Source organism: Bombina bombina, chromosome 7 (assembly GCF_027579735.1).
Source record: "Bombina bombina isolate aBomBom1 chromosome 7, aBomBom1.pri, whole genome shotgun sequence".
Lineage (NCBI taxonomy): Eukaryota > Metazoa > Chordata > Amphibia > Anura > Bombinatoridae > Bombina > Bombina bombina.
Genome location: NC_069505.1, coordinates 273,885,433 through 273,900,655, shown reverse-complemented (window position 1 = coordinate 273,900,655; position 15,223 = coordinate 273,885,433). Strand labels below are relative to the sequence as shown.

Sequence of the window (15,223 nt, the reverse complement as noted above, 5' to 3'; positions counted from 1 at the left end):
TTATTAGATGCCAGCTGTGCTCATCATTACTTTGGTAAAGTGTTTTGTATTCAGTGCCACCTGAGCTTATTATTAGATGCTTGATGTGCTCAGCATTACTTTGATAAAGTGTTCTGTATTCGGTGCCACCTGTGCTTATTATTAGATGCCAGCTGTGCTCAGCATTACTTTGGTAAAGTGTTTTGTATTCGGTGCCACCTGAGCTTATTATAAGATGCCAGCTGTGCTCAGCATTACTTTGGTAAAGTGTTCTGTATTCGGTGCCACATGTGCTTATTATTAGATACCAGCTGTGCACATCATTACTTTGGTAAAGTGTTGTGTATTCAGTGCCAGCTGTGCTCACTATTAGATGCCAGCTGTTCTCACTATTAGATGCCAGCTGTGCTCAGCGTTACTTTGGTAAAGTGTTGTGTATTCGGTGCCACCTGTGCTCACTATTAGATGCCAACTGTGCTCATCATTACTTTAGTAAAGTGTTCTGTATTCTGTGCCACTTGTGCTTATTATTAGATGCCAGCTGTGCTCATCATTACTTTGGTAAAGTGCTGTATATTCGGTGCCACCTGTGCTTATTATTAGATGCCAGCTGTGCTCATCATTACTTTGGTAAAGTGTTCTGTATTCAGTGCCACCTGTGCTCACTATTAGATGCCAGCTGTGCTCATCATTACTTTGGTAAAGTGTTTTGTATTCGGTGCCACCTGAGCTTATTATTAGATGCCAGCTGTGCTCATCATTACTTTGGTAAAGTGTTGTGTATTCTGTGCCACCTGAGCTTATTATTAGATGCCTGATGTGCTCAGCATTACTTTGATAAAGTGTTCTGTATTCGGTGCCACCTGTGCTTATTATATAGATGCCAGCTGTGCTCAGCATTACTTTGGTAAAGTGTTTTGTATTCGGTGCCACCTGAGCTTATTATTAGATGCCATCTGTGCTCAGCATTACTTTGGTAAAGTGTTCTGTATTCGGTGCCACCTGAGCTTATTATTAAATGCCAGATGTGCTCAGCATTACTTTGGTAAAGTGTTCTGTATTCAGTGCCACCTGTGCTCACTATTAGATGCCAGCTGTGCTCAGCATTACTTTGATCAAGTGTTCTGTATTCGGTGCCACCTGTGCTTATTATTAGATACCAGCTGTGCTCATCATTACTTTGGTAAAGTGTTGTGTATTCAGTGCCATCTGTGCTCACTATTAGATGCCATCTGTGCTCACTATTAGATGCCAGCTGTGCTCACTATTAGATGCCAGCTGTGCTCAGTGTTACTTTGGTAAAGTGTTGTTTATTCGGTGCCACCTGTGCTCACTATTAGATGCCAACTGTGCTCATCATTACTTTGGTAAAGTGTTCTGTATTCGGTGCCACCTGTGCTCACTATTAGATGCCAACTGTGCTCATCATTACTTTAGTAAAGTGTTCTGTATTCTGTGCCACCTGTGCTTATTATTAGATGCCAGCTGTGCTCATCATTACTTTGGTAAAGTGCTGTATATTCGGTGCCACCTGTGCTTATTATTAAATGCCAGCTGTGCTCATCATTACTTTGGTAAAGTGTTTTGTATTCGGTGCCACCTGAGCTTATTATTAGATGCCAGCTGTGCTCATCATTACTTTGGTAAAGTGTTTTGTATTTGGTGCCACCTGAGCTTATTATTAGATGCCAGCTGTGCTCATCATTACTTTGGTAAAGTGTTCTGTATTCGGTGCCACCTTTGCTTATTATTAGATGCCAGATGTGCTCAGCATTACTTTGGTAAAGTGTTCTGTATTCGGTGCCACCTGTGCTTATTATTAGATACCAGCTGTGCTCATCAATACTTTGGTAAAGTGTTGTGTATTCAGTGCCATCTGTGCTCACTATTAGATGCCATCTGTGCTCACTATTAGATGCCAGCTGTGCTCAGCATTACTTTGGTAAAGTGTTGTGTATTCGGTGCCACCTGTGCTCACTATTAGATGCCAACTGTGCTCATCATTACTTTGGTAAAGTGTTCTGTATTCGGTGCCACCTGTGCTCACTATTAGATGCCAACTGTGCTCATCATTACTTTAGTAAAGTGTTCTGTATTCTGTGCCACCTGTGCTTATTATTAGATGCCAGCTGTGCTCATCATTACTTTGGTAAAGTGCTGTATATTCGGTGCCACCTGTGCTTATTATTAAATGCCAGCTGTGCTCATCATTACTTTGGTAAAGTGTTTTGTATTCTGTGCCACCTGAGCTTATTATTAGATGCCAGCTGTGCTCATCATTACTTTGGTAAAGTGTTTTGTATTTGGTGCCACCTGAGCTTATTATTAGATGCCAGCTGTGCTCATCATTACTTTGGTAAAGTGTTCTGTATTCGGTGCCACCTTTGCTTATTATTAGATGCCAGATGTGCTCAGCATTACTTTGGTAAAGTGTTCTGTATTTGATGCCAGCTCTGCTCATCATTACTTTGGTAAAGTGTTGTGTATTCGGTGCCACCTGTGCTTATTATTAGATGCCAGCTGTGCTCATCATTACTTTGGTAAAGTGTTCTGTATTCGGGGCCACCTGTGCTCACTATTAGATGCCAGCTGTGCTCATCATTACTTTGGTAAAGTGTTCTGTATTCGATGCCAGCTGTGTTTATTATTAGATGCCAGATGTGCTCAGCATTACTTTGGTAAAGTGTTCTGTATTCGATGCCAGCTGTGTTTATTATTAGATGCCAGCTGTGCTCATCATTACTTTGGTAAAGTGTTTTGTATTCGGTGCCACCTGTGCTTATTATTAGATGCCAGCTGTGCTCAGCATTACTTTGGTAAAGTGTTGTGTATTCGGTGCCACCTGTGCTTATTATTAGATGCCAGCTGTGCTCAGCATTACTTTGGTAAAGTGTTGTGTATTCGGTGCCACCTGTGTTTATTATTAGATGCCCAGTACGAGGTGCCAGCTTTGTATTACTTTGGAGCAGTGCTCAGTGTTGGGGTTCAGTCATGTTTAGTTTTGGGGGCGGTAATATTTAGGGCTGATTAGTATTCTTTTGCCATTACAATATTTTGACAGTGAATACTATTTATTATTTGTTCATGACTTCACAAAGATTTCTATCAGCACATGAAGCGGTCAGTTGTAGAGCACATCTTTAGTTAACCTCACCATACGTATTTTGTGTCCCACTGCAGCAGTCAGACAGTTAATCTCCTTGCAGTGCACATCTGTTAGCCTTCAGTATTCTTGCTTGCCAGAACCGTACATACAATCCTGAAGTCATATAAAGCTGTGGGATATTGGCAGAGTGTTGCATATCTGGTAGTAAAGTAATGTAAAAAGACCAGGCCCCTGTATTGTTCTAAGCTGCAGACAAGTCTAATTCAACGTGACAAGTTTTATTGGGACCTCCTACGGTCTGTTATGGATAAACCCTTCATGGAATTCATTAACTCTGGTGTATCTGGCTTTAGGGAATATTAAGAAATGTAGCTTGTAGTAACTGTATTCAAATCCTAACTGTTTCTTAATAAAGCACCTGACATTCAGACCCGTCCATTCACAAACTTGAGGCTTAAATGGACATTAAAGCCAAAATTACATTTTTATGATTCAGATAGAACATACAATTTTAAACAACTTTCAAATTTGCTTTTTTCTCATGATATCCTTTGTTTAAGAGTAAATCTTGGGAGACTAATAGGAGATAAGGAGCATGCACAGACCTATGGGCGAGATTACATATGCGGCGCAAACGTCAGTGCAACTGCTGAAACCCGCGTCGCCCGTAATTTCACCTTGCACATCGGGGAATTACATATACGGCGCTGGCCGTTCATAAAGTGCTGTAAGTCGGATAAACTAGCCAGAAATGAGCGTAAATACAAATTTCTGGAGTCGCCAGTGACTTACGGCTTGTTAGAAACTGTCGGCCCCTAAGAAAAAATAAAAAAAATGTTAAACCTGCCGTAAAGTCTAACCCGCCTCCTAAAAATAAACCCGACATGTAAAAACCCTTATATCTGCCATCACCCCCATATCGGAACTAATAATAAAATGTATTAACCCCCCACAATGCAATATGCCTAATTAAACTATTAACCCCTAATCCGCCATTCACCCACATCGCAATCTACCTAATATATGTATTAACCCCTAAATCCGCCAACCCCAACATCGCAAACTACCTAATAAAAGAATTAACCCCTAATCCGCCATTAACCCACATTGCAATAAACCTAATAAAACTATTAACCCCTAATCCGCCATTCACCCACATCGCAGTCTACCTAATATATGTATTAACCCCTAAATCCGCCAACTCCAACATCGCAAACTACCTAATAAAAGTATTAACCCCTAATCCGCCATTAACCCACATTGCAATAAACCTAATAAAACAATTAACCCCTAATCCGTCATTAACCCACATGGCAATAAACCTAATAAAACTATTAACCCCTAAACCTCCAAACCCCCATAACACAAATAACTATTTAAATTACTAAGCCCCCTAACCTAACACCCCCTAAATTAATCCCAATTACCTAAATTAAAAGATACTAAGTTACAATTAAAATAAAAAAGCTAACATTACTTAAAAATAAAAAAAAATTATTGGCTGATTTGAACAGCCAATAGGATTTCAGTAGCTCTCATCCTATTGGCTGATTTGAATTTGAAGAATCTAATCAGCCAATAGGAATGCAAGGTATCCCATATTTAAACGCGTACCTTGAATTCAATCCTCAGTGTGCGGCGGTGATCGTACGAAGAGGATCTCCACGCTCTGGTTCCATGGTCGCTGGTCTTCTGTTACGCGATCATCTCCGCTCCGTGTCGGCTTGATCCTGGATGAAGATAGAAGACGTTTGATGGGTGGGGGGTTTTACTGTTAGAGGGGCGACTTAGTATTTTTTAAGGTAAAAGAGCTGTTTAACTTAGGGCAATGCCCTACAAAAGGCCCTTTTAAGGGCTATTGGTAGTTTAGATTAGGGGCTGTTTTTATTTTGGGGGGGGCTTTTTTATTTTCATAGGGATTAGGTTTAATTTTTGTATTTTTGATAATTTGGCTTATTATTTTATGTAATGTTAGACTTTTTTATTTTTTTTCTTAGATTAATTTAATCTTATTTTTTTTTTGTTTTTTTTAAGTAATGTTAGCTTTTTTATTTTAATTGTAATTTAGTATTTTTTAATTTAGGTAATTGGGGTTAATTTAGGGGGTGTTAGGTTAGGGGGCTTAGTAATTTAGTTGTTTGCGTTGTGGGGGTTTGGGGGTTTAAGGGTTAATATTTTTATTAGGTTTATTGCGTTGTGGGTTAATGACGGATTGGTGGTTAATAGTTTTATTAGGTTTATTGCGATGTGGGTTAATGGCGGATTGGGGGTTAATAGTTTTATTAGGTTTATTGCGATGTGGGTTAATGGCGGATTAGAGGTTAATATGTTTTATTAGTTATTGCGGTGGGGGTTGGCGGTTGACAGGTAGATAGATATTGCGCATGCATTAGGTGTTTGTTAATATTTTCAGGCAGTTACAGGAGTTATGGTGCTCACATTTTCAGCGTAAGGTTTTCTGAGAGGTGAAAATAGAGTAAAATTTCTCCATTTTCGCAGCGTAAGTCCTTGCGCTGAATATGTGATACCGATTTGCGACGCAGTTCTTTGTTAGCTTATGGGAGAAAAATTGCAGGCAATGGGTGAAATATACGCTTTGCATTTATATGTGGTGCCGTATATATGATACCAAAACCGTGTAAAAACAGGCGTCACCTGCTTTTGCGGGCGACGCCGCATATGTAATCTTGCCCTTTGGCGATAGTGTTTGCAACTATCTATAACATTACTTTAAAAAAAATTGTAAACACTGTTTACACTGTTGCTTTAACAAAGGATACCACAAGAACAAAACATAATTAATAACTAAAAGAAGTAAATTATAAAGTTGTTTAAAACTTCATGAGCTATCAAATCAATTTAACCTTAATTTTGACTTTACTGTTGGCTTACACCTTTGTTGTCAGGTGCATAAAGATTAAACCTCTCCTGTCAGGAGATAGAAGCTCAAACCTTTTCCTGATATAAACGTGAAATACAAACCCTTCTGTTCAGATGCCTGAAGACCCACTCTATAGCGTGAGGTGGCTGAAGCTCTATCCTTTTAGGTCAGGATCTGACGTTTCAAACTTTCCTGCTAGGAAGCTAAAGCTCTGGATGTTCTTGACTGCACCTGAAGCTCATACTTAGCTGGTCGGCTTTTAAATGGACCCTAAAGTCAAATTAAAACTTTCATGATTCAGATAGAGCACTTAGTTTTTAGATACTTTCTAGTTTACTTCCATTATCAAATCGTGCAGTCTTTTTATTTGCACACCTTCTGAGGCACCAGCTGCTACTGAGCATGTGTAAGAGTTTACAGTGTATATGAGGCTATGATTGGCTGAAGGCTGTCACATGATACAGGGGGCTGGTAAATTTATAAGAAAAAAAACCCTACTGTTTAACACTCAGAGTATATGACCTACATTGTGTTTGTATTATTTTGTATTAGCTGCTTATGCAATTCTACTGTATTTAATGGTCCTTTAAACTCATTACAGGCACCTGAAGCTTCAGTACTTTTTATTTATTTATTTCAACATACTTAACCCTTTGAGTGCTAACGACGGCTCTGAGCCGTAGCAGAGTTTCCCACACTGGTACTAATGGCGGCTCAGAGCCGTCGCTAGCACTCTCCCACCTTGAGGGAGATCTGGCGGCTCCCACCCTCTCCTACCCCGGCGATTGTGCCTGTATAGTGATAGGCATCGCCGGGGCTTCACGTTTTGCGTGGTGATGTCACGCGCAATGACGTGATGATGTCACTGCGCAACTTTATTGACAAAATTACAGTGTTAAGTATAGGAAAAGGGGGCATGCTGCTTCGAAGCCTGTATCTCAGACATCTAAGCAGCTACAGATCCCCAAGACCCACCGTTGGAAAGGTAGTCGCCTAACCTTTCCAACAGTGTAAGTCTTGGCAATCTGGGGGGGAAAAAAAAATAAAAAAATATTTAAAACAAAAAAAAACTTAAAACAGCACCCAAGTGGGAAAGTGCTTAGCACTCAAAGGGTTAAAGGGACAGTATACACCACTGTTCATATAACTGCATGTAATAGACACTACTATAAAGAAGTGTATGCACAGATACTAATCTAAACATCCAGTGTAAAACCTTTTAAAAACTCACTTAAAAGCTCCCAGTTTAGCTCTGTTGATGAGGTTAGTCTGGGACACCCAGTGAAAGGACTGGGTAAACAAAAAGAGCAGACACCCCCTCCCTCCTTCCCTGCATATGAAAAGACAGATTACAGACTCCTGCATGCTCTTGTTTATGTTAACGCGTGTATACATCTGACACTGTGGGGCTTGGTTAGAAGTCTAAAAATCAGCATAATATTCTTAAAAAATAAGCAAAACTATCCATTGTTTCAAAAACACCCCCAGAAGGGCTATAAATAGATCATCTACAAAACATTTATGCAAAGAAAAATTTAGTGTGCATTTCCGCCTAACATTAACAGTTTATTCTAACCTAGGCAGGTGGTTTTCCTTGATTAAATGGACAGTCAAGTCCAAAATAAACTTTCATGATTCATATAGGGCATGTAATTTTAAACATCTTTCCATTTAACTTTTATTACCAATTGTGCTTTGTTCTCTTGGTATTCTTAGTTGAAGCTAAACCTAGGAGGCTCATATGCTAATTTATTAGAACTTGAAGGCCACCTCTTATATGAAAGTATTTTGACAGTTTTTCACCACTAGAGGGCGTTAGTTCAGGTGTGTCACGTAGATAACACGCATGTGAAGTTATCTAGGAGTCAGCACTGATTGGCTAAAATGCAAGTCTGTCAAAAGAACTGAAATAAAGGGGCAGTCTATAGAGACTTAGATACAAGGTAATCATAGAGGTGAAAAGTGTATTATTATTACTGTCTTGGTTATGCAAAACTGGGAAAGGTATAATAGAGGGATTATCTATTTTTTTAAACAACACAAATTCTGGTGTTGACTGTCCCTTTAAACATTTTATATTACACTCTCAAAGTATGTACTGTCCTTTTAATCAAAATTTTGGTTTGGGAATTAATAAGAAGCAGCAGCAAATCTCTAGTGGAATGGATTTTACCTCCCTTTTACATTTCAGATCCAATAAGTGTTTTATAGTTTGATTTATCAGGTAACTAATCTGCACATGGTTCGATTAGATCTGTAGCTATTTATAGTCCTCAGCCAGAGTTTCTAAACTTTCTGAAGCAGAAAAGGTTTTGTGTACAGCAAATTAATAACATCAGTCTAATGCACAATGCCTTGTAACATAGCCATGAAACGCGTTCCTTTATTGGCACATGTGATAGCTGTCTTGTGACTCGTGTGACTTATGCAAGTTTTCCTTGTATGCTTAAACGTCACCAACTTTCTGGTAGTGTCCCTGCACCTGTTTTGCTTTTTTCTTCTGTAATCGAATATTTTACTAACGTAATGGGCAAGATTAATATATGCCCATGTGGGTGCCAACAAAAAAACAACTGCAGCAAACTAGGTATTAATGCATTAAAAAATGTTCACACTCACTTAATGTTAATTTATTGCAAGACTGCAAAACAATCTTGTAATTATGAGGTATTTACTGTCACTTTAAAACCATTGAGTCTGTGTTTGTTTATATCTGGTATGTGGGATAGAAGCTCGCTGGCTAAAAAGGAAATATTCCACAACATTATTAGCGGACAGCAATATTAACAACAACAACAAAAAACTTGCACAAAACTGTAATACGTTTTAAAACGCCCTCCATTCCTGTGCAACAAATAAAATCATATGGTAATGTCCCTTAAAAGCCTAAATAAAAATGCCTCTTTTATGAAAGAACTTGCTGAAAGAAGTTCAGGAATAGACTTACTAGTATGTTATCATTTATTGCTTAAAGGGATACCAGACTCAAAAAATGTTCTTTCATGATTCAGATAGAGCAGGCAATTTTAAGCAACTTTCTAATTTACTCCTTTTACCAATTTTTCACCGTTCTCTTGGTATCTTTATTTGAAAAAAAGCTGGAATGTAAGCTTAGGAGCTGGCAAATTTTTGGTTCAGCACCCTTGGTAGCGCTTGCATATTGGCGACGACATTTAGCTTACACCCCTGTTTTTCAAATAAAGATACCAAGAGAACGAAAAAATCATAATAGGAATAAATTAGATTGCTTAAAAATGTCATGCTCTATCTGAATCATGAAAGAAAAAAGTTGGGTTTAGTGTCCCTTTAAAGAGGAAGCCTGGATGTGATTTGTGTTCCTTATATTTAGAATGTTCTCTAATATCCTTTATGCTTCTTTTCACAGCTGTATAAAGTTATAGAGTTCAGTGTTTAGACAGCTACGGTCATCCTTGATGGTCCATACTGAATCTCCCTCTCTAGTATATGCTTCAATAAAATATTTATTCCCTCTATCCGGAAACCCACTGTGCCATAATAATATTACTCCTCTGCCATTAGTTCACTCAATTTGTGTCCCTACAGGAGCTGGTTCCAATGTGTTACAGATGCTCCACTAACAACCCCTTCCTAAACAACCTTGGAAACGTGTGCATCAACTGCAGGCAGCCATTTGTCTTCTCTGCATCATCTTACGGTAAGAAGAGTAATTCTGAAGAAAGATAGAAACAGGTTACATATGTCACATAATGCCAGGGACACACAAAAGAGGTACAAGTCAATCACATAATGCCGGGAATACACAGGAAAGGTACAAGTCAATCACATAATGCCAGTGACACACAGGAGAGGTACCGGTCTATCACATAATGCCAGGAATACACAGGAGAGGTACAAGTCAATCACATAATGCCAGTGACACACAGGAGAGGTACCGGTCTATCACATAATGCCAGGAATACACAGGAGAGGGACAAATCAATCACATAATGCCAGGAATACACAGGAGAGGGGCAAATCAGTCACATAATGCCAGGAATACACAGGAGTGGGGCAAATCAATCACATAATGCTAGGAATACACAGGAGAGGGACAAATCAATCACATATTGCCAGGGACAAGTCAGTTACACAGTGCCAGAGACACACTGGAGAGGGACAGGTCAGGTACACAGTGCCGGGGACACACTGGAGAGGGATAGGTCAGTCACACAGTGCTGGGGACACACTGGAGAGGGACAGGTTAGCCACACTGTTCTGGGGACACATAGGAGAGGGACAAGTCAGTTACACAGTGCCGGGTACACACTGGAGAGGGACAGGTCAGGTACACAGTGCCGGGGACACACTGGAGAAGGACAGGTCAGCCACACAGTGCCGGGGACACACTGGAGAGGGACAGGTCATTTACACAGTGCTGGGGGGACACAGGAGAGGTACAGGTCAGGTACACAGTGCTGGGGACACCATGCAGAGGGACAGGTCAGTCACACAGTGCAGGAGACACACAGGAGAGGGACAGGTCAGTCACATAGTGTCAGGGACACACAGGAGAGGGACAGGCCAGGGACACAAAGCCAGGGACACACTGGAGAGGGACAAGTCAGTTACACCGTTCTACACCCAAGAGAGTGAGAAGACAGTCACCACCCATAGGGGACAGGCCAGTCTCACAAGCTACAGCTATCTGTGCCCCTCTATATCTTTCAAAACCACAGCTGTTTCTATAATGCTGTAGCCTTCCCTAGTCTGTGTACAGAAGAATCACAGCAGTAATTACAGGACATTAAGCTAATCAGCTGCTAATCCAAACACAAAGGATCAGTGACCAGCTAAGGATGTTGAAGGGTAACTGACACCTTTGTAGCAAGAGAACTAAACGGGATCGCTTTAGGCACTCGCAGGTGTCCTACCGCCTATTCTGTGTCTCATACCTTTATGTTAAAGGGACATTCAGCAAAAAAAAAAAATTTCCAGTGAAATATTTAATTACGCGCTGAAAAGGTAATATGTAATGTAATGACACTAGCTATTTTACCTGCTGCTCTTGCCCTTTTTACAAAAATGTTTAAAAATTAAAAAGAACTGACCCTGCAACATTATACATTGTGATTGCTTGATCAGTACAGGATCTCATTTACATCTGTCCTTACCTGACAACAGCCAAGAACATAGGATAACTATCAAAGCTTTTCCATGTGTTTACTATGCAAATTTTGCTTTTAAACCATTTATTATGTAAGCCGATATTTTGAAATGCAGTGGTTAATGTAATTTTAAAATATGTGTATATTATTCTCCGGTAAATCTTTGCTTTGAATATTATATCTAGCATGTATTTACACATGATATTACCCAATGATAATTTAGTTACCATATGGCCGCACCCATTACTAATATTAATCTAAAACATTGCACTTATGTATTACATACATATCTATACAACTATTCATTTAAAAAATCAAAATCTGCATATTATTCTTAAACTAATCTGTGCTTTGAATACATTATTATGTCTGGCATTTTTAGGATCTAGTATTCTTTAAATAAAATATTTGCTAGAAAGTATCAAAAACTTAACCTAAAAATACAAACTTTGGAGTCTGTAGAAAGTTTATATATACTAAAACATGTTTTTAATTGTGTAGCAGGCAAGCCTAATGCATCCGCAGTCCTTGTGTTCAACTCTATATAGTGTCTGTTCTCTGCGTATTAGTTCTCATCCCCTGTGATCTCACTTAGCAGTGATATCCATCTGTTGCTGAGAACCCGATTATCTATCACTACACAAGCTGATTTGAGCTTTACTTAGCAGGATGACTTTAACAGGGTAATTTCAAGGTTTCGTTTCCCTGGCACTTTTAACACCAATATCCTAATTTGTTTAGTAAAAAACAGAAGTTATTGAATACTAGGAATGATCACTCTCGCTATTTGCAGGAAGGACATATCTTGTATAGTTGTAATGTTAAATAACAATGATAAGACTAGACAGAGGGGATACTAGGGCCTGAGATAGGAAATGGCAAATAAAAAGTGCAAAATCAGAGTTTCCTGTGTGCATGTGCTAGATTAAAGGGACATGAAATAGTAAATAAACGCTAGATCAAATGATATATTTAAAGCAAAGATTAGCCTGAGAATAATGGAGATTATGTTTTTAAAAATATATAAGTTGTTTAAAGGGACATGAAACACAAACTTTGTTGAAAACATATGTAAACTAGCTCAGTAGCTGCTGATTGGTGGCTGCAAATAGATGCCTTGTGTGATTGGCTCACCCATGTGCATTGCTATTTCTTCAACAAAGGATATCTAAAGAATGAAGCAAATTAGATTATAAATTTAAGTAAATTGGAATGTTGTTTAAAATTATATTTTCTATCTGAATGATGAATGAAAAAGATGTCATAATGTACGCTGTCATGTTGACACCTAGGTTTCCCTTATCTCTTCTGCAGAGGACAATTTGGGGCATATTAAGTGTGCAAACAATGCCGGTGTAGAATATACAAGCTTTATAAAGGTTTAAAGTCCCTTTGCTATAACGGACACAGAAATCATTTAAACACTTTATCTGTCCCTAATTGCCCTTAGCAGAAGAGATTAGATAAGTAAAAAAACTTGAGTTGCAACATGGCTCCAATTACTTTATAGAAATTCAGGGGAATCGTAAATCCCATAGTTTTAGAGTTAAATTATAGGAAAGGGGACAAAATAAATTATGAAAGTATAATGCATTATTATTTTAAGACATAATTAAATATTTTGTATTATCTCAAAGTGTTAAATGTCCTTTTAAATGGTATTAACTGAATGGATCAACCCTGCACGGTTACTTATTGGAGAAATAAAGAAGTATCTGGACGGTTTAAAACAGAGAAATAAATATGTCCCAAAGGATAAGCTCACAGAATCAAATCAAATTTTTTTTGTCTGTCAGTGGAGAGGACGTTGACCAACTTGATCCTTTTATGGTTTTAGACGTATCAGTCTACCCCTCATACCTGTGAATGCATATGACTTCTCAGCCTTAAAGGGACACTAAACGCTCTGAAATGTGTTGCTTATCAACTCATATATAATCGCCCCTAATTGGATGGATAAGAGACAGTAAGAGAGATCGGATAAGAACAGGCGTTTTTTAACCTAGGATAACTTAATGCAACAGCACCCATTGCAAAAATTAAACTAAAGCTTTTTTAAAAAAAACATATTGTTCTTAAAGGAACACTAAAGTCAAAATTAAACTTTCATGATTCAGATAGAGCACACAATTTGAAACAACTTTTCAATTCACTTCCTTTCTCTAAATATGCACAATCTTTTTATATACACACTTTCTTAGGAATCAGCTTCTACTGAGCATGTGCAAGATTCACAACATAAAAGGTATATGCATTTTGTGATTGGCTGACGGCTGTCACATGATGCAATGGGAATGATAATAAAACTAACTTTGAAATTTGTTGGAAAAAGAAATCCAAACTAGGTGCTTTTGCATTGTCTATTTTTCATGCATTTACTGATTATACAATTCTACTATGTTTGTACCTTTATAAGCTGATGTTTCTTTAAAGTGGCATGAAACTCCAAAATTTTCTTTCATGATTCAGATAGAGAATAGTTTTAAACAACATTCCAGTTTACTTCTATTATCTAATATGCTTCATTCTTTAGGTATCCTTTGTTGAAAAAATAGCAATGTACATGGGTGAGCCAATCACATGAGGCATATATGCGCAGCCACCAATCAGCAGCTACTGAGCCTATCTAGATATGCTTTTCAACAAAGGATATCAAGAGAATGAAGCAAATTTGATAAAAGGGAAAAGTTGTTTAAAATGACATACTCTTTCTAAATCATGAAAGAAAAAAAATGTGGAAATCCATGTCCCTTTAAATACATAATTATGTATTGTTCTTTCTTGCATTTGTTTAGATTAGACACATAAAATAACCAGTGTCCCTTTAATTTCATATAAACAGAGTAACAGTCCCTTTATAGAACAGTAGTCAGGCTGTGGAAGTCTCTAATAAGGAAGTTTTGGTGCAGGGCGATAGGCTTCATATACAGGATAAAATAATAGCGACATTGTATTCTGTATGTTCTGTTTCCTCCCTTTCTTCCCTCACACTACAACCTTAAGGTTCCCATGTCCCTATATATTGTTTTATTACAGAAATATCAGAGACAATTCAATCTAAGTATTGTTTTTATACTTCTATAAATATTACCCAGGATGCTTTTCCTCATTGCACAATTATAGTAGGACCAGGCATTTTCCCATTCTGCACGTGTGATGCTGTTTATGTGGAATTTCTTGTTTCTGACCATTATGTGTTTCGTCTTTGTTTGTACACTCTAGAAGAATAAAAAAAAGGAAGGAATTAATCCAAGGAAATCATTTTGTTGTTAAAGGGACAGGAAACCCCAAATTTTTTGTTCATGATTAAGATAGAACGTAACATTTTAAACAATTTTCCAATTTACTTCTATTATCAGATTTGATTTTTTTTTTTTTTTTTTTTTTTTTCTCCGTAAAAATTATATTTTTATTGAAAAATATTTAAAATTCAAACTTTGAAAATATGTGACAGCCTTGCCACCTAATTGGAGAAAGAGCGCAGCACACGGCCTTACGCGTTTCGGCTGTTTGCCGTAATCATAGCCTTGATCCTGGTTAGAGACAGAGAAAAATGGAGTATGCATAACAAACATAGTATCAGTGGAAGATTCCACTGCCACTGCAGTATCACTATCTGATGTCTCATAATCATACTCAGTGTCACTAAATGCCACTTGTCTGTTCCTCTTAAAACTCTTAAACCTAAGACGTCTCACACCTTCAGATTTATTAAAAGTATTGTGCGACCATCTATACACATTATCAGAGTCGTAATCCATCTTATCTCTATTGATCTTTTTTTTTTTTTTTTTTTTCAAAAGTAATTTTTATTTTAAGGTAAACTTGTAAATAACAATAACATGTTATACAGTTTCTTGTATATACATAGGTCTTTCTGAAATCACTATGAGAATGCCATCATAAGCAAATCATACACCCACAAGGGTTTTTCAATTTACATAAACATATAAAAAAGGACATTACATTTTGACCGACCTTAATTACAATGATTGGTAGGATATAATAATCATAGGTATTAACTCAACATTATAGTAATTACAGCAAGTCAGTCTAGGGAAAACCATTACCATGCTTCTCTCAGTGATCCGACGGATCAATTCCAGTGTGCATCTCCAGGCGGGGCACACC

General features: G+C 37.9%; 1 protein-coding gene across 1 annotated transcript in view; it reads left to right on the top strand.

Moving 5' to 3' along the window:
• IFT122 (intraflagellar transport 122) overlaps positions 1-15,223 on the top strand; it is a 172,338-nt gene that overhangs the window by 126,862 nt on the left and 30,253 nt on the right. Inside the window, exon 25 of the mRNA XM_053720769.1 lies at positions 9,531-9,642. Within this exon, the coding sequence (XP_053576744.1) occupies positions 9,531-9,642 (112 nt within the window). The remainder of the gene's footprint in view (positions 1-9,530; positions 9,643-15,223) is intronic.